The 21,110-nt window shown below is 41.0% G+C and overlaps 1 protein-coding gene across 8 annotated transcripts in view; it reads right to left on the bottom strand.

Moving 5' to 3' along the window:
* Window positions 1-19,685, bottom strand: part of arnt2 (aryl-hydrocarbon receptor nuclear translocator 2) — a 157,649-nt gene extending 137,964 nt beyond the window's left edge. For 4 of the 8 annotated variants that reach the window (XM_017699567.2, XM_017699566.2, XM_017699568.2 and 1 more), the window contains exon 1: window positions 19,384-19,685. In XM_017699567.2, the coding sequence (XP_017555056.1) occupies window positions 19,384-19,414 (31 nt within the window). In that variant the 5' untranslated portion in view covers window positions 19,415-19,685. Of the gene's footprint in view, window positions 1-18,678; window positions 19,076-19,383 lie in introns of those variants that run through there. The other 4 variants (XM_017699565.2, XM_017699570.2, XM_017699571.2 and 1 more) reach the window with 2 other exon arrangements.
* Window positions 19,686-21,110: the final 1,425 nt, after the last annotated feature.

The following is a 21,110-nucleotide window of genomic DNA, read 5'->3' as shown; positions in this document are numbered from 1 at the left end:
GAATTATAGGGCGTTCGTTGAGTTGAATAGTCAGTCACCGCTACTTTCAAAGTAACACTTTATCTGATGCATGCAGGCTGATAAAATGAATCAAACTGGTCATAAAAAAATCATAATCAGTCCATCTCTACAAAAAAAAAACAATAACTAGTAGACATGCACCAAAATGAAAATTCTCATTCAGTATAAAACCTGCTACTTATTTATCATTGATGACTGTTGAATAAAACCATGAGGACTAGATCTAATGCAATTTTAATGGCTGAACATATTAAATTTTAAAAAAGCTACCAACTTGTTATTTTTTTAGATGTAAAGTTTGTGGACGTGGAACTCACACCTAGTAGTCTAAAGTTCCACCAGCAGGGGGCGGTGTTAGCACACAAGTGCTCATCTGTTCATCTTTTGATGGCATAGGAGGACTATATCTCATCATTACCATTCTAATTATTTCTTATTTGTATGAACATTTCAATTATTTCTCATTTTTATTACCATTAAAATTATTTGTTAAGTGTTAGATTTTGACATTTTCTAGGTCAGTTTAATATTTTGCTTTTTTCTGCAACAATCTTTGATTTTCCTTTTTCAGACAAAATCCTAAAGTGTCACTTTCAACTACTCTAGAGGAGGAGAACTGCTATTTTTATTAGTAGTAGTATTAGTTAGTAAAAAAGCAACATACCGTATACCGTATAATAAATTCTTGTATTCATATTACCGTATAATAAAATCTTGTATCTCCAAAATGGTAAGTTTCTAGCAAAAACAAAAAGGCCCTACATCATAAAAAGCTGAAATTTGATATAATCTTCTTCTTCTTTCGGCTGCTCCCTTTAGGGGTCGCCACAGAGGATCATCTGCCTCCACCTTGCCCTATCCACTGCCTCCTCTACTTTCACACCAACCATCTCCATGTCCACCTTCACTACATCCATAAACCTTCTCTGAGGTCTACCTCTTCTCCTTCTACCCGGCAGCTCCATCTCCAACATTCTTTGACCAATATATCCACTATTCCTCCTCAACACATGTCCAAACCATCTCAACCTGGCCTCTCTGGCTTTATCTCCAAACTGCTCCACCTTCACTGTCCCTCTGATCTACTCATTTCTAATCTTGTCCATCCTTGTCACTCCAAATGAAAATCTCAGCATCCTGAAATTCGATAATGATAACGTTCCAAAGTGTACTGCTACCACCCCGACTCTGACAGTCCATACAGGTCATATATGGAAACGAAGCAGCAAATACAGCCCATATTGAATTCACTGTATTGAATATATATTCACATATTGAATTTTGTGATGCCACAAAAACAATCATGTACATATCCATCTATTCATCATACAGTTCATCCCCACCTATTCACACCGAAGCCAATCAGAACAGAGTTCATTTACATATCCGTCATAACATAAGACAGTAACCAAACCAGCCTGTGTACTTCTCAGGAATGAAGCGAGGTTGAAACGTGGTCATGTAAACGTGAACATGAACAGTTTTCTTCTGACTGATACTCTGGTTACTGTTCACCAGCCAGACATGATCAGTTGAAAAATGAGGTCTGAATTCTGAATGAGACGCCCCCCCCATCTAAAACCGCGCACCGCAGACATTTCTGATTAAATATTAGCACTGTGTCTGTCTGATTTATACACTCAGTGAGTAGTTCGCACTGCCCTAAGCCACTGATCTCAGATCTCTCACATTCTAGGACACTTTTTACAGATGTTTTCTCTTCTCGTTTTCACAACTGGTCAAGAAATGGCTAATTGCAGTCACATAGTAATAATAAAATATATTCATACAATTTTCTTCATTTTTCTTTTTTGCACCATTTGGAAATGTCAGCTGTCCAGCTCTCCAGCCTTTCATATGCTTTTAAATAAACATACTAACCATAAACACTACAAGGTAATAAAGAAAATACACCTTTATCACAGAAAAAATGCGCTTCCAGTAAGACAAATTAAACAGTTTATATAAAATAATCTTACTAAAAACTATTACTGCATGTGGGCTACAGAATGTGCCACTCAATCCAGCCACTCAATCAACACAGTGAAGTCCATTAGCCGCACTTTGGCTGTCATCTGTGATTTTTTCCAGCATTTCGTAAACTAAGCATAAAGGTGGCGCTGGCGCGCTCGCAGGGACTCTCCTCTCTGCTCCTGCTGTTTTGCTTTTCTCTGTCTTTCGAGCTTTATGTCATGCTTCCAAGGCATTTCAAATCTGTAGCGGAGAACTTCTTGAACGTCAATACTTGACATTGCTGAAGATCATATGACAATGAAGATCATATCTTGTCTAATGAGCTCCTCTTGGCCAATATTTATACTTATATTCTGCTGCTGCTCAAAGAAAACAGTGTTTTGTCTCGTTCTCAGAATTCAAATGACTCAAGTGTTGGATTTTAATGGATGTTGTAGTATCCGAGAGACAGAAGAGACGAATGAGATTTTTAGGTAAAAATAAAATAACCTCCTTTGCAAAACAATAAATCTTTCAAATACAGTTTTAACAATAAATGGTCTTAAACACTGAAGGTTGGCATGCAGATTGTTGGTCACCATAGCAACACAGACAACAGTCTCGCCTAGGTAGCAGTTAATGACACAGCAAAGAGGAAAATTTAAGACGAACACCAATAATGTAACGGGGAGCGTGGCAAAACAAATCAAACACCAAACATCCAAACAGGTCAAACAACAATTCAAACAAAGACCCGTAACCAGACGGGGGAAAACACAGGCTTTAAATACATACGGGTAAATGAGGAACAGGCGGGAACACAGGTGGAAACAATCAGGGGTGGAGTGACAAAACAAGGGGGCTGGACTAAAAAACCAAAACAAAGAACATGCGGGCTAAACCAAAACACAACACGAACACATGGACAGGACTGGGAGGGGCCAATCGCGACAGATCATTTGGAGATGAGTGGGCTTATTTGCTTTTATAAAAAGTCACGAGGCTGAAGTCTGAAGTTTCTCATTCACCAGCTTCTCGTAAGAATGTTTCTGTTCCATCTTAAATGGTGCAGCAGTTGCATCCATTTAAGGTGGAACAGGAAAATTCAAACGAAGCTGGCGAATAAGAAGCGACTTTGAATGCTGAGAGACATTTTACCAGAATCTGGTCTACTTTTGGAAACGTTTCCTGCCAGAGATGCGAGAAAAGCAGCTATATCTGAGCTTAAGCAGAGCTAAAAAATCTGTGTTTTCGTTTATATTAAATTTGTTAACATATACTAAAACATTAGCACATACTGAGATTCTGTGGCTCCCAAGGAGGGGTGATTTTTGCTGAAAGGACAAAATGGCTCTTCACAACATTTAGGTTGCCAACCCCTGGTATAGATTCGAAAGATTGAAGCTATTGGTTTTCACTACTTTCAGCCAAAATGTTTCAATAGCTAAAATTTCAGCACAGCTCTTGATACCAGCCCTACAGAGGACATCCCCACCTGTGATTTCTAAGGATTAATAAGCGAAAAATGGCTGATATCACAAGCATAAGCAGCATGAAGCTCCCTGTAGGTTTGATTTGGGGAAAATATCTAATCTAATCACTGAACATATGTTCAAAAGCCAGTTAGATTTGGTTGTGATGAGGGCGTCTGGTTGCTTCTGATATCTGATTGGTCTAATTCCTCTGCAGGCAATTCACGAGCTTAATTTCCCCACTCAAAACTTTGGCCAACATTGTTGATAATGCAGGCTGTCATTAAAACTGCAGCTATTGCGATTTCAAATTCATCCCTATCACTCACATATGTGATCCCCGGCCCCCTATTGACCCACTAACACCCCCCATTAGGCCCCCATCCCAATCAACACCAATGTCCTGTTAACAGCAATGTCCCACCCCTACCCTCATGCACAGCCAAGAGCCTGCAGCATCTTGTCTAACCTGTATCCTGAGGGAGAAACACTGACAGGCCAACAGCAACATGTACGCAGGCCACGCAAAGGGAGCTCACACTCCACCGCCTCTAGTCAACTGCAACAGATAAGCCCAACAAAACCCTCTAAAACACACCCCCCACCCTCCAAATACACTCAAAACGCTGTTAATATTTGATGCGGTGCAGGCTGCATCTCTCCTCGGCTACAGGAGAGAGAGCTGGCGTGCAGACCGGCCTTATCCATTCATTTATGAGGCACAAGCATGCGTCTTTATACAAACTTCACTTCAAACGTAAACTACAAGAGGATTCCCGCGGCTCTGACAGGAGAGCCGACGGTCCAGAACAGGCCGGGGGGGCAACGATCACACCAGGCAACCGTCCACAGCATACATAAATAAACATGCTAGGTGTCTGAGCTGATCAAGTCACGTATAAACGGATCACAGGGCGGTAAAAATGTTAAATAAGCTTATACAAAGAAGGGATGCACAGATTTTGGATTTACACAATGTATTATAATTAATAATAATAAAGTATGCACTCAAAATTAGGCTCAAATGTAATGCTCAGGCTACTTTCCAATCCAAACCCAAATAGTTTGTATTATCTATATTGCACTCCCGGGTGAACAGTTCATGTATTTACTGTAGTTTTTGTTCGGAATCACCGGACAGAACAGCAATTTGTCTCTTTTTATGCAATTATAACGTTACACAAAGTCAAGATCTTTTTTGGTCAAGTTGTTCTGCAACCAGATTGGTTTTTCTTAAATGAACACAGCGATAAACCTCTTTACAGCAATTCAATTTGACGTCATCGGCCTGTAAATGTCCGCAATGCCTGCATATTAACATGCTACCTAAAATGTGAGAGCGCACTTCGCAGAAGCTGTGCATACAAACCAGGCAAAAAACGATGGTCACATTCGAGCAGCCTTAAACACAAAATGAGCGTATTAAAAATATGGATCATATAGTCATATAGCGCACAAATGAATAAAAACGGATTTTTTTAACATGTTTGAATTGAAAATGTTACCGGGTCCTGCACTGTGAGACGGTCGCCTATGGGTCTGAATGAAAATATCAGGAAAAAGTCAATGGGAAAGCTATGAGAGCATAACACCCGCTTTAAGCCTCATAACGCAATGTGCGGACCCTCATAACGAGACCAGAAACTCTGGTAACGCTTTACTTGAAGGGTGTCTACATAACACATTCATAACATCCTACATAAACACTTGACAACATGGTCATGAACGTTTAAATCAACATTCATAAAGCACGCATGTTTTTACAAGGTATTACTATGTTATTTTACTGGGAGACATTTTCAAAATAAAAGTTCTCATTTTTATTTTGGAAAACTACATTGTTTTCAGTAAAGCAGCATTTCTGGACAGGCAAAATAAAAATGACCTCGCTTTGCCCCTTTGGTCATTAAGTGATGGACACACCACAACACTAAGATTCAGTCGAGTGTTCGTGGGCGTATTTATGAGCAATTTACTGTTCATGTACGAAAGCGACGTGCAAAGCAACCGATGCTTACTTTGAAAAATGCATGTCATAAAATGATCCAGTAGTCCATGTTACTAACATGTAAAACATGTATACTTTATAAATGTTGATTTAAACATTCATGAAGATGTTATGAATTGTTTATGTAGACAACCTGCAAATACATTTTGGCTTTACCAACTTTACTGCACTTTGTGTGCAGCTTGTATATTTTTTTACTTATTTTTATGTATTATTTGTTACAAATATATAGATCAGACTTGATACCGTGGCCCTTGTTCCATTGGCCCTATGTAGGTATATGTAAATTTGAGTGTAACAGTTTAATAACCTGAAACCTGATAATGCGATTAACTAACCAAACTATTTTGAACATTTAAATATTACTAAAAAAAATGATAAAATAGAATATAATAATAATAATAATAATTTATGCTCATGGTAATCCAGTATAACAGTGGATATACTTACTTTACATACACATCGGTGTAAACAAACACTGCAAGCACTCCACGTTCAATTTAAACACACATCACGTTGTTTGCTTTACGCTACTGACTCCGCCCACAAAATAAACAACACACAGTTAGTGCAGCATGGTCATATTTTAACACTATAAAAGTTGGCCAGTAGGGGGAGCAGAGCACTCACTGCTCAAACTCTGCCTACAAGCACAGCCACTGCTTCTGTTGTGGCAATGCTTCAATTAGCTGTCCAATCGAACGGTAGCCGATACGACGAAGCAATTAAACAAACAGCTGCACATTACAGCCGTAATCTGGACATCCTCAAAACAGCAGGAGCGCAGAAGAGGCTCAGCATCTGCTCTGATTCCTCCACATACTTTTCAGTCACCCGATACGTTCCATGCCTCATAACCATGCTGAGAGCCCTCGGGTCAAACTCATTAATCCATCCGGAGGGACTGAGAGGTGCGGATGGCTTTCCCTTTCTCCGTTTTTCTGTCGCCACTCCTGTCACGCCTCTGCGGCTGCCCTTCCGCTTCTCCCGGCCGTCCTAACGACCCGAGGTCTTTTCCTATTCATCGCAGCGCCCGAAACCAAACGCCCCGCGTGCCGCCGGGACCTGTCCCGCTCCCTCAAGCCTGCTGCACTCATGTCTGGGCCTTTTTTTTTGTTTTTTTTTACAGTCGCCAGTGACAAATTTGTGTCATCGTGTATTCTGCATGAACAGCAAAGCCTGCCGGGAGAGCTGGACGACTGCATGAGAAAATTCCTCGAACATAACATACAACTCTCTCTGCCGCAGCTCCACTCATGCCCCGAACCTCGACTCCATTGCTTCTGTGCATTGTTTTCACGAGGAATGAAAGAGCATGGAAAGTGATGAATGATTTAAATACTCAATTAAAGACTCCTGCAGAATTACAGACCACTCTGACGATTTCTCCCTATTCAGAGTTGGAGGCCTATTTGTCACTGTTTAAAGCAAAACCTTCATGACAAAACCAGAAAATGTTCAATTACTAAAAGATGGATGTGATAGGCCATGTGCAGGTAACGTTAGCTACAGGCTGAGCACAGCCACGGTCCCACCTACGACTTCACAGTCCTCGCTTTTCTTGGAAAGACTAAAGCAAGATAAGCTAGTAAAAGACATCAAAATGATGAACAACCCAAAAAAAGTACCAGCCATGTTCATTTACAGTTACGTTAATAGTTTTGACTACTGAACCACATTCAGGTGTTCAAGCTGAGGGTCTTCACTCATTTACATTTACGACGCTCTTATCCAGAGCGACTTACAATTTGATTATTGTTACACAGGTAGGCGAAGGTGGTGTTAGGAGTCTTGCCCAAGGACTCTTATTGGTATAGTGTAGGGTGTTTTAGAACCCCAGTCTACAGGGTGGAAGGCAGAGGTGTTAACCACTACACTAACCAACCACGTTTAGCTGCGGTGGAGCTGAAAGATGGAGACAAATGGAGCTAACAGGCTAGCTAATCAGTTCAGCTGAATCCTTTATGATACGCTGCAAATCTGTATAAATGTAGTACAGATCTTAAGATTTAAGAGTGCCTATCGAAGTTATTTCACTCGCTACAGAAGTTCGCCATGCAATACTAATCCCGTTCAGTGTTGTAAACATGCCAGCAGTTCAGCCAGAAAGGACTATATTATAGGTTATAGATGACTCGTGAGTAGCAGGTTATAGATGCTAAGGGGGTGCTATTAGCGCTCTTCTTGTGTGCTTGAAAGAGAGGAAACCGGCTTGACTAGGGATGCACACTTCACACCTCAGTTGCTCACTCAGAAATGGCTGCAGTGCATCCAGCAATAAAGGCAGCATAGAGCTTCTTTTATGCAGTGATAGGAAACACGGTAGCGAACAGAAAGCTGATCCATTTTACTGACCAGTGTGGACAAGCATGTGCATCAACTACTCTGAGGGCATCTTTTAATCAGTTAAAGGAGTCGAACACATTTTAGATTGTCTGTATAATCACTTGTTACAGCCATGTCTCACGTACATATGTAGTCTACATTCTGAGTGTATGTATTTAGTAGCAATGGATTTTTTTGTTGTATTCATTTGTTTATTAATTGGATAAGCACCAATTTCACTAAGACAAATTCATCATATATGACCAGTAAAATTATTTTTAAAAAAACCTAAAAAAAGGCCAATTCACTGTCTTACTAAAAAGCAGTAGGCGCCACTACAACGCTACTGGACCGGCACTGGTCCCTGACTGGTCTGAAGCAGAAGTAGGTCTGGTCAGAAGTAGGCCTGGATTGGTCTAACAGCCATTTATGATCCGCAACGCCAGCCCTGGAGCAGGTTATGGAAGTTGTCGTTGTGATGTGGCTGGCTAAAACGTAATCCCATCGTGAGACAGAAAATCAAAGGTTAGATTGAGTTTTTAGTGAGTCGGCTAGGCTCGAAATCCGGCTTTAAGAGACAGAGTCCTGATATCTCTCATCTGCTTTACAAAGAAGCTGCTCAAACACAGACTGTTAGCACACTGGAGCTAATCAATACTATCTATAATCTCAGTAACAAAAGAGGCGGCATTCAAACCACAGTCTTGTCACACTCGCCGCAGAGCAGAAAACACCAACCCTAAAAAAGAGCCAAGGGGCTTGTCTGACTTCCAGACTGAGAATACAACGACAACAGTTAACAGTTTTATAAATGTAAACATGAATTCCACAGATTTCTCACATTTTCTCTGATGAATAAACTGCAAACTAAGTGAGTGATCTAACGTTAAACACTTAAAAAGCTTAACAAGTCAGAACTGTTCACACTGGTCGTGATAGGAACCAGAAGTCGGAAGAGTTTAAAGGACCCATAACCTACATATTTCATGGATATCATTTTTTCCCCATGAGTGTGGTTTTATGTACGATCATAATTCATAGCTGCTTGACTGTTTTCCAACCTTTCTTCATCCGTTAGAACTGAACATGCTATATGGTGTTACCTTTGAGACTGTATGTGTCACGATTGGCCCCTCCCAGTCCTGTCCATGTGTGTTTTTGTTTTGGTTTAGTCCAGCCCATTGTTTTGTGACTCCGCCCCTGATTGTTTTCACCTGTCCCTCGTTTTCCCTGTGTATTTAAGCCCTGTGTTGGCTGGCCTTTGTATTGGTCTGTGTTTGCTGTTTGAATGTCTGTGTTGGTTTGATTCTGTTATTTGTCATGTCTGCCCCCCGATCTATCTGTGCTGGCTCTTTGACCCTGGACCGTTACGACCCTGATTCTGGATTTGCCCTCAATAAAAGCCGCTTACCTCCGCACACGCATCCGCTACCTCGCTCCTCGTTACAGTATGTAAATTAGCTATTCTAATTAAGAGACCCTTATTAGTCCCACAACAGGGAAATTTCACCTCCGCATTTAACCCATCCATGAAGTGAACCGCCACATACACACTAGTGAGCACACACACACACTAGGGGGCAGTATTCAAACTTGCCTGGAGCGGTGGGCAGCCCAATCCGCAGCGCCTGGGGAGCAGTTGGGGATTAGGTGTCTTGCTCAAGGACACCTCAGTCATGTGCTGTCGGCTCTGGGGATCAAACCGGCGACCTTCCGGTCACGAGGCTGGATCCCTAACCTCCAGCCCACGACTGCCCTAATCTGATTGGCTGCCCTGCATTGTGCCTCGTTCGAAAAGCAGTCAAAGTTAAAACACTCCGTACAGCTTCAGTGTGAATGGGCACATAGGCTGCAGACTACATAAACTGTTATATGTAAATGTTCTGTTTATTGTCCCGTCACACAAACAGTGAATTCAAAACAGGCTGTTTGTACAGCACAGTTTCCATATATGGACTGTGTAGACACTAAACCCCTGGATGAGTGAGCAATCCTCTCCACAGTGAGCCATTTCACATGACACTGTTTACATCTCAACCACTAAATTATATGGAAACTTTGGAAAATTGGTGGAAGTCCCCTTTGACACTAATGCAGAGTTGATGGTTGCTCCCGTTGTTTGTTCTCATATTTTAATGCTAGAAGCTCTGAGCTGATTAACAGTCCCAACATAGTCGACACTAATATTTGCGTGAACGTAAAAGTGATCTATAATTAAACTGCTCAAACGGTGCTGCATTTTCTGAGTGGAATGCTTGAGGCTGTGCACTGTAAGGTAGCAGAAGATTGCAGAAGCCAGCCGAGCGCGAGCTTCTCTGACTTTTAAACAAAGTGTCCTTCAGTTCCGCTCCTGACAGCTGACTCTTCCCAGAATGCTCTCGCGCATTCTAAATCGTGCTTGGCAGCTCGGTGCCTCGACCAGGTGCTAATAACGCTCGCATTCTTTATTCATCTTACCCCATTTGCATTTCCAATGAGGCAGTGGGGGAAGAAAACTGTCCGGTGGGGAAAACAGCGTCAGCGGAGGCGAAAAACAGCCACTGCGTGCATCACTAACACTGTTGTGTTTCCAGCGAGGCAGGAAAAAAAGGGGAAAATGTCTCGCCACTGTTTTTCCTGATATCCAATCAGCTCTTGCGCTGTTTGTCTTATGAGGCAACACTGTGGCTGTGTAAAAGTGTTTAGCAGCTTTGCTCACTGAGCTGTATGACATTTTCAGTAATTTCACACTGCGGAAAACAGAAATGCTAAGCTTGTTTCATTTCCTGCTTGACATGTTCCCTCTGGTTACTGGCCAGCCGGCTCTATTCACCCTCTGGATTAGGGGCGGGCGGTATGGCACACACGTTACATCACGATACTTTATGGCATTTTCTCGATACGATACGCATCACAATATTTCGCTTTTAATAGATTTAATCAGTTGGAACAGACATATTTACAACCTGTAGAGACCCATCTACAAAACAGAATAACAATAACGATAATAATAATAATAATACAAATAATAATACCAATAATAATAAGCCAACAACTGCAATGATTTGATTATAAACTGCACTGCGCTAATCCAATTGAACAGGCCTAATCCACTTTGTAATGAAACAGTCAATCAGGAGCGTATTGTGACATAATTTGTCACAATAACGATAAAATATCGTCATATTGCTCATCTGTATTCCGGATAGACAGGACAATTTCCGTTAAGTTTCCGTTATAGCTACGTTATGGAAAACTGATTAGGTCTTCAAAACAGGGCTGTTGTTTCATGATGTTCGTGTTTTGCATCACAAAATGAAACATTTTGCTATATTTCCTTCAGGATCAATGAAGTATCTGTCTATCTGTCTGTCTGTCTGTCTGTCTGTCTGTCTATCTATTTATTTTGAATACACAACCTAAAAAAGAAATGGTAAAATAACTTTCATATTTATTCATGTTTTAGTCATTTCCACTGTTGTCTCAAAAAGCTGAGCTTTACAACTTCATTTTCAGCCTAATCTTGTGTTTCGGTATAAAAGTTCCTCCTAACCGACTAGAGATGCACATCAGTGGATATGAACATCCCTCTGGAGCCCTTTCAGAATCAGCACCTCGCAGCTGCTTGTGTCCTGTAGCTGCTGAGAGGCCGAAGTTGGCTTCCTATTTGCCTATTTCCTATTGTGTTAAACAGCATTTGCTGTTGCTCAATCCTGTTATCACACGTTTTATAATGTGAAACTCAACTGTATTTGCTTCACAGTGAATATCATCTCAAGTCCCCCTTATTGAAAATAATGAATAATATCTTCAGGACAATCTTCAGAATCCACAAGGGCTGTGTTCCAAATATCAATATGGCATTATAAGACGGAAAACTCTTGGCAATCCATGATCTCATCTGGTCAAGAGACCGGAATGCACTACACACACACATTTTCTAAGCTGCTTCTCCCTCAGGGTCGCTGGAGCCTATCCCAGCGGTCATCGGGCGGAAGGCAGGATACACCCTGGACAGGTCGCCAGTCCATCGCAGGGCAGACAGACAGACAGACACAATCACACACACACCTAGGGGCAATGCAGCACGTCCAATTGGCCTAACTGCATGTCTTTGGACCATTGGAGGAAACGGGAGAACCCGGAGGAAAACCTCGCAGACACGGGGAGAAAATGCAAACTCCACACAGAGAGGACCCCGGTCACCCGGCCAGGGAATCAAACCCCAGTCGCCCGGCCAGGGAATCAAACCCCCTTGCTGTGAGGCAACAGTGCTACCCACCACACCACCGCGCCGCCGGAATGCACTACACTCTCAGAAAAAAAGATACTGAACTGTGACTGGTGCAGTCACCCCCTTGTCACTGGGGTGGTACCCTCAAAGGCACATGTCAGCACCTCTAGCCAGGGAACATAACTGTACCATAATCCATTAAAACTATATTTTCTAAGGTGTATTGACTCCACACACCCCGTCTCGCCTCCAGGCTTTTATTTTACTCATTTTCTAATTTTATTTTACTCATTCTACTTATTTTACTTTATTTACACAATCAGACCCTAAAACCACTGCTGTACCTTTGAGGGAACATTTACATTGTTTTTGCTTTGATGACTGAAAAATGTACCTGCACAGAACCTTTATTTCTAACAGCGTAGGATATTGCAATCATATTATCATCAAAAGATGTTGGACTAAAACAATAGTGCCACTGGAATGATGTTTCGATATGGCGGATGCTTCGCACCGATATCTGATGACACATTTATTGTATCAAATAAAAGTGATAAAAATAAAAATAAAAAATGTGTTACGTCACATTTTCAATTTTATTTTATTTTCCAATGTCAGCAAACAAGTAGAAATTGTGCACTAAAAATTAGTACTAAAAGGTCATATTTCAGGTTTTTTTTAGATCACTTATTTGTTCACTTAGGAAGGCAACAAAGTGTATAATCTGATTGCAAGTGTCCCAATGTTTGCACCCAACTGTACACATTTTTATGTAAATACTGTCCCGTGAGTCACACTTTCTTAAACCCTTCAGGGAATAATAAACATTTCCCAACATTTTGGTCTGTTATTATTGATAATATGATCTCATAGGCACATGTTTGACTCTGGACCGGGTTGAGCTACATTCACACAGCTCATGCAGTGTTCTACGGATTTTGTAGTGCTGTTATTATTAATAACACGTCTTCTGAGTGTGTTTGTTTTGGGTCTGTCTGAGCCCTTTTTTGGTTCATCAAACAAACAGCACATACTTGTGAGAAGTGGTCAGCAGATGACATATATAAGCTATGAAGTGTCATATCGTAACAATGCACTGTTAACAAGAGCACATTAACACAGGGGAGGACAGTACAATGGTGTTTTATCATATTGTGATAACTTAAGGTACGATATGCTTTTCTGAGCATTACGTGGACATCAGTACTTAAAGAAAACGGAATGACTTTACAGAAAGAATTCTCGACATTTAATCTTACTATCACTCCTGTTTAACTGGATTTAGAGTAGTCCAGTGTATTGAATGCTGATGGAAAGTTCATATTTTTGATAGTTCTGTGATATTGTGGCCATATCACCCACCTCAGTCATATCAGGCCACATTTCATATTTTCAAATATGACAAGAATCCCAGTGTCTAACTCAGTGATGATGCAAAAGAAAATGTTTTCATTTGGTTATTACATGGTTATAAAAAACAAATAATGATCCAAAAAAACACTTAAAAAGCTTCCATTCTTCAAAAACAACTGCATTACACAAAGATTCCATTACAGCAACTGACCGATCAATCCAAGTTCAACTGTAAGAATCCCCAACACTGCAGTGGTAGTGTGAGCATTACCACTGTCTGTCTCTGATGCTCAGACATGAGAGTAGGCTGGTGGTCACTGTAGAGCAAAGTATTGATTGCTTTTAGGTCGATTTGGTCTGTTTTACTGATTTGTCTATGACTTTTCCAAACAGAAAGTTAGCGTTAAGATGTTACTAAAGGGAATTTTCACCAAATTTACTACATTTCTGCATTAAATGTTAAGATTTAAACAATGTCATTCATGTTTCATGTCAAATCCTCCATTCTAGACCAAATTTAGAAAGGAATAACCGTTCACAGTGGTCTTGATAGGAACCAGACGTCTCAAACATGAAATGTTTATGAACCTGCTGCCTGATGCCTCAATGATTCACGCAAATTTAGAAGATTCTTGGTGTTGCATGACAAAATAGTCCTGAAAGAAAACTTATTTTTCAGATTTACTATTATTTTACCACATAAAACTGGCTTACTGGTGGTTTTGATAGTAAACATAATGACTATTTGTGTTGTAGTCAGGTTGACCCCCTGACCACCATCACTGCAAATAAACCTACTTCTCTACAATCAACCATCACAAATCAAACTACCCTTGATGAGTGTGTTTGTATCTCAACCACTGAACTGCACAGAAATTAGAACATTTTGGTGGAAGTCCCCTTTAAGAACCAGTTCAATCCATACGATCATGGTTAAAAGGCTGGTTTGTTGAGCTTAAACTGCTACAACACATTTAAGTCAAAGGGTGCTTTGGACCAGCGTTTCATAGCCTGCGTGGTGTTTGCTCATCACCCCCGGACCACTCGGTTCGACCAAAATAGAACCACAGACGCCTCCACGATCGTGACTGCCGTGGCATATGCTACCAGCCTGGGTAAGTCACAGAAAGAGTGTGCATTTCACACATGTTTGAAAAATGAATAAAATAAGCTGAACTTTCATGCATTATGCTCCATTAAACATTTCAGAGAAAAAGGCCCTTTGTAGGTTTCCTCACAGACGATCACGGAATAACCGCACCTCGGGAAAAGGTGTTTCCGCACCAGCGTGTGTCCCTGCACAAACCCTGAGGGGCTCCTTTATTAGAGCTGGACGATACGGACAGAATACTAGTATTGCAACTACACTGCTACATATTGACCATGCAATATGTTTTGCAACATGGTGATAAACTGGCCTGCATTATATGATTATGACCAAATACTTCATGTTCGCTGGATCCCATAAGAGTCTTGACGTATCAAAGCACTCACAGAAACTCATCTGGGACGTCTCGGTTCTGCTAAAATCATTTATTGATCTGTTTTACGGCCTTCAGTCAAGATCACGGCCCATTCGACAGAAAACTCATTTTACTCGCTTTATTCAAATGAAAGACCTTTTTCATTCTTTTTGTGATGTCACAAAAACATCTTGTTTACATCCATCTGCCTATTCAGACTGTAGCCGTTTAGCCCCGCCCACTCAAACTGAAGTTATAAGGAGTGTTTCAGCCTGGCTGCTTTTTGGAAGGGACCCAATACAGGATAGCCGTAAAGGTAATTTGGGGACATAAATGTTAAATTCCACATAAAGGAAAATTAGTAAATAATTGAAACGTAGGATATGGGCAGTTTATGATTTTTTTTAAGCTTTCCGCTTATTTGTAGCTTAAATAACGTGCTAATGAAGCCCTGTAGGATTTGATTCAGGTGTATCAGAGCGGGAAAACAAAACTGTTTACCACAGGCATAAAGCACAGAGCTCTAACGTCAAAAGCAGAATGTAGAGATGTCGTCATATAAACATAAACATTTATAATGTCAGTCTAAGAGAAATGAACTAAATCTGTCTGAGAGTAAAATACAATACAGTGCACACAGTACGATAAATACGCCACCGAATATCATGTTTTTAGGCAAATATCAGTCAAAAAAAAAAAAATATCATGGTTACAATTCTCATATCAATGCCATGCCTACTTTTTTCTTTTGTGATAATGATACCGATCTGATCTAAACCTTGAATAAGCCTGTCATAAATATCATATAATCTCCTGCAACTATTTGACATGACCACGATTTTTGCAGTGGATCGTCTTCTATAGATTTCACAATCAAACTGTCACAACAAAAAGGATAAAAGGGAAAAAGTCAGACATATGAGCGCGACTGTCGCATGTGTGTACATCTGTATTAAAATGCTGTCAAGTTTAAGCGCTTACTGACGTCATTTCAGCAAAAGATCAACTGCAAACAGGGGCGGCATGGTGGCGTGGTGGGTTCGGTTCCCCCGGCCGGGTGACCAGGGTCCTCTCTGTGTGGAGTTTGCATGTTCTCCCCATGTCTGCGTGGGTTTCCTTTGGGTTCTCCAGTTTCCTCTCATAGTCCAAAGACGTGCAGTCAGGCCAAATGGACATGCTGAATTGCCCCTGGGTGTGAGTGAGTGTCTGTGTCTGTCTGTCTGCCCTGCGATGGACTGGCGACCTGTCCAGGGTGCATCCTGCCTTGACTGCTGGGATAGGCTCCAGCAAAGCCCCCCCCCGTGACCCTGATGGAGAAGCGGCTTGGACGATGGATGGATGGATGGATGGATCAATTGCAAACAAAACCTTCACATGTTGCTTCTGTCTTTTCATGGTCAAAATGGCAATTTGTTCCACTTTAGCAATGATTAAAACATTCATTTATGCAACTTTTATTTTTTATGCATGGTTTATTATTTTACGTACAGCTCTGGACTGCTACAATGTGGACTGCTATGTTTGCAGGTTTGTTTCTTTGCTTGCAAACCAGCCATCGCGGGATATGTTAGCGTGCATGCTTGCAGAAAAATCCCTGATGTTTTCAAGCCGCTAAAAGCTCCCGTCTTGTATTCTCTGCTGGCATCAACAAAATAGCAACAGGTAACGACTAGAGGCGGGCCATATGATGATATTTCATCGTAACTGATTTTCCGTTACTTCGGATTCCATGGACTTTGTTGCACTTTTTTGAGCATTCAGATATTTTCACTACAGAGTGAGCAGTTAGGCCGAGTTTAGTTCAGTGCGTGTTTGTGAAACATTGAATAAAATCATTAGTCATTTTTTATTGTAGTTTTTTAGCACTATTCATAGTGTGTGTGGCACTACAGGTTCTATGTTTGTTCCAGCTCATTAAATCTTAGGAAACCACATACATATCGTGAGAATGTATCGTGCTATAATATTTTTGCATTAATCGCCCACCCCTAATTTTGCACTTGCTTTTCTTTAGTGCTTTCATTTTCTCAAATTGCTCCCTGAGTTTTATGAAGCATTTTATGAAAGATGTTATGTAAAGTCATTCTAAGTTTATTACTATTATTATTATTTATAAAATAAGGGATATTTTAGTCCTTATTTTTGCCATCCTGAAATGAGACATCAGTGCTGGGCAATATGTCTATATATATATATATAGTTAAAGTTATTGTAAACCACTTTATTAGGTACACCTTGCTAGTAAAAGGTTGGACCCCCTTGTGCCTTCAGAACTGCCTTAATTCTTCGTGGCAGACTTTCAACAAGGTGCTGGAAACGTTCCTCAGAGATTCTGGTTGGTTATTTGAGTTCCTGTCGCCTTTCTATCATCTGGAACCAGTCTGCCCGTTCTCCTCTGACCTCTCACATCAACAAGGCATTTTCGTCCACACAACTGACCGCTCACTGGATGTTTCCTCTTTTTGGACCGTTCTCTGTGAACCCTAGAGATGGTTGTGTGTGAAAATCCCAGCAGATCAGCAGTTTCTGAAATACTCAGACCAGCCCGTCTGGCACCAACAACCACACCGCGTTCAAAGCCCCTTAAATCCCCTTTCTTCCCCCGTTCTGATGCTCGGTCTGCACTTCAGCAAGTTGTCTTGACCACCTCTACATGCATTGAGTTGCAGCCGTGTGATTGGCTGGATAGCTATTTGTGTTAACAAGCAATTGAACATTATTGTACCTAATAAAGTGGCCGGTGAGTGTATCAGTCACAATACAATACAGTATGTTTTTCTTAACACATCGTGGATATGGTCAGTACTTGCAGAACACTGACCAACTGCCTGTTTCATTATAAAGAGAGCAAAATTAAGCCTGTTTAACTGGATTTAGTGCAACACAGTATCCCAAGTACAAAATCGAATCAGTGTTCAAAGTTTTACAGGGTACTTTGTACAAATGTAGATTCTTTTTCTCTGTTCCAGCTGATCACACGTCTGAAAAAACGAATGTTGTGACATATCATGTACTGAGAAAAGTTTGCAATATTAGATTCTTGCCATAACGTCCACCTCTGTGATGCACAAATGTATCGTATTAAATCATACAATGAATTCAGATGCAGTTTTGCATATGCCTCTGTCAACACCTCAAAGCGAACAACAAAACCTTTCTGGATTTGAATGCACAATCTGAAGCCACATTCCTGTGGTACTCTGTTACACTGCCAGCACCACTTCAGCTTCCAGGAATGGATTGGACAACATCTGCCGGACTAAAGATCCCAGAGTCACTCTGGGCTTGTTTCATGGACAAGGATTACGTCAAATCTCGCACCTACCTGCACTGAAATCTCTAACAAATTCAGGTTTAAGCTTTAGAACCTTAGAACTCCACCAACCACAAACACAAGCTTGGTTTCCTGATCTCCACTATGCTCGACACAACATCTTCTCAACCTTCTCAACCTCCTTGACGGCCTCCAATCGAAGGCAGGGATGCACGAGGCTCGGCCTGAGGAATACATTATGAATAATGCTGTCTTAAGTTTTAAATGAGGAAATTTAGTCTAATGCCATGGAGCTGTAGATGAGTTAGAAGCAACGTACAACGTCCAAAAGGGCAACTTTACAGGAGAAGGAAAAAACTTACTTCACTTATAATGTAAGTCAATGGAACCAGACGTTTTCCCACGTCATTTCGGCCCATTTCTTTCGGTGCAATCATCACGAAATTTACACCCAATATAAAGGACAATCATTTCAGTACCTCCAAATTATATCAAAAACTGAAAAATGACAAAAATGAAGATACAAGGTTTTGTTTCCAACGGCAGCCATACGTATGTCTAGGTAATATCACCACCATGACAACTTGTAGTCTCACCTACTCAACGTTCAAGCCTCATTCAAGCGGACATTCTGGTCATCTTGGCCGAAAAACAGGCCTGAAAACGCATTTGAATCACAATGCTGGTCAGAAGAACTGCAACTGGACGTTTTGTGCTGGAGCCCTAGACGAGGCCTTTGCTGTAACAACCAGCTCACTGCAGATTTCCTCCACGGCTTAAAAACTGGAATCAACAGGCACAATCTGAGCCATGCAAGCCCACCGGAGAGCAGCTCCAAAGCTCGAGCCAAAGGAGCCACCAGCAACGGAGCCCAAAGGAGAGCCTGGTGAGATGGGAGCAGAGAAAATGCAATGGAAAGCAAAAGCAGAGCAGATCACGTAGTGCCTTGTGGCAAATCCATTCAGCATCTCATTTGCATCGGAGGAAGGAGAGCGCTCGAGTTGGAGCAGCTCCCCGCGCAGCCTTATGGGCATCATGTGCGAACGCAGCCTTTATGGACTTTCTGCACATGATGCCCATAAGGCTGCTCCTCTGCGTCAACGCTCTGCCAAATCTTTAAAGCCTAAGCACCGTGAGGAAGAGGAGGAGGAGGAGGAGGGGTGGAGGAGGGGTGATGCTCACCCCCGGTCCCCCTAGTCAGCACCGTTTCTTTTGTTGAGGGGGAGAAAACCTCCCCTCGTGCCGGACAGCCACTTCTAATCACATAATCGATCGTTTCTGATCGCAGATCTTTCACTTACCCGAGGGGTTGACGGCGGCCGGTGTTGCCATGCTCTCCCTTTTCTGCCCTCGAACGGAAAAAACAACAACAACAACAACAAAAAACAAAAACACCACCGAACGTTAATGACGCACGCAGCGGTCAGATCAAAGCCAGACGCTCCAGCCGCCCATTCGCTCGCGCCGCGCTACGGTAACGGAGTCCTGCGGAGGCGCGGAGGAGCGGACGTTTATCTGCGGGCTCCGTTCGGCTCGTCCTGCCGCCTGGTAGCCGCTTCTGCTCGGGAGCCTCAGCGAGCGCAAGATGTCTGAAAGGCGGCGGAAACAACGCGAGACTTCAGGCTGAATTCATTACCGCAGCCTCAAACCGGAGCGGAGGGGCGAGAGGCAGCCTGGACCCAGTGACGTGCGCGCTGGCCTGTCTTTACATTCTGACCCACATTCGGACCAAATCAGGAGCGAATCCGCGACCCGGTTTGACCGAATGAGTCTGAAACACCGCGGAGAAACATTTAAAGCAAAAATGTGGAACAAAACTTCACACAACAAACTTCAAACACGCGTTTTTTAGATTTACTGACCAATAAAACGCAACAAAACATCTCAAATCTACAGCAATTTACTGCACCTTTTCAAAGCTGTAGACTTTTAGAGATTTTATTGCACATTTCTTAAAGTGGTGATTTTTTCCTAAAAGCTCTTTAGATTAAAGAAATGTGCGATCAAATGTTCTAAACCTACAGTGTAAATTGCAATTTCAAAGTCATGTTTTTTTTTAATATGATATCTTTTAAAGTGTCTACTGATACATAAAATGCACAAAATATGGAATCAAATTTTTATAATCTGCAGGTTTTTAAAAATTGCTGTTTTTTTTAACCTGTAGATTTTAGAAAAAATAATTTATTGCACATTTTAATGCTTTGGAAAGATTTTTTCTAAAGTTCTACAGATTGAAATTGTGCAATGAAATGTCTAAAATCTACAGGTGTAAAGACATTTACTGTACATTTTAAGCCTATAGATTTTAGACATTTTATTGCATATTTTTAAGTTCTGCAGATTTTTTAAAAAGCAATAAAAGGACAAATCTACAAGTTTAAAACATGTACATTACAATTTCGAAGTCATACATTTTTTAATTTATTATTATTATTTATTATTTTTTAATATGCTACTTTTATAAAAATATCTAGAGATACACATAAACAGAAATAAAATGTCAGATTTTTTAAAGATACTTTTTAAATATGCAAAAAATGTTGCATTAGTTTTAAGATAAGATAAGATAATCCTTTATTAGTCCCACAGCGGGGAAATTCACAGTATTACAGCAGCAGCAGAGTAACAGGAGTAAGACACTCAGTAATAGAAACAGGAAACAGTATAAACATTATCAACATTATAAATAATAAAAATTAAAGCTAAATCTCTAGACTATTTACAACAAAATAAGGATCATAATAAATCATAATAAAATAAAATAAGAGTTAATGTACTATACAATTTGTATATGAAAGTGTGTAATAAAATAAAGTTAGACTGATACAGATGCAATACATTTCTAAAAACAGTGCAAAAAGTAAAATTTTTATTGAACTGTTTGCTCAAATGTGCAAATATATCTATAATATCTATAATAAACTTTCACAATAAACTGTCGCCTCACAGCAAGGAGGGCCTGGGTTCGATTCCCCGGCCGGGCGACCAGGGTCCTCTCTGTGTGGAGTTTGCATGTTCTCCGGGT

Source organism: Pygocentrus nattereri, chromosome 15 (assembly GCF_015220715.1).
Source record: "Pygocentrus nattereri isolate fPygNat1 chromosome 15, fPygNat1.pri, whole genome shotgun sequence".
NCBI classification, from domain to species: domain Eukaryota; kingdom Metazoa; phylum Chordata; class Actinopteri; order Characiformes; family Serrasalmidae; genus Pygocentrus; species Pygocentrus nattereri.
The sequence above is the reverse complement of the archived record's forward strand: the minus strand, read 5'-3'. Positions and strand labels throughout refer to the sequence as shown.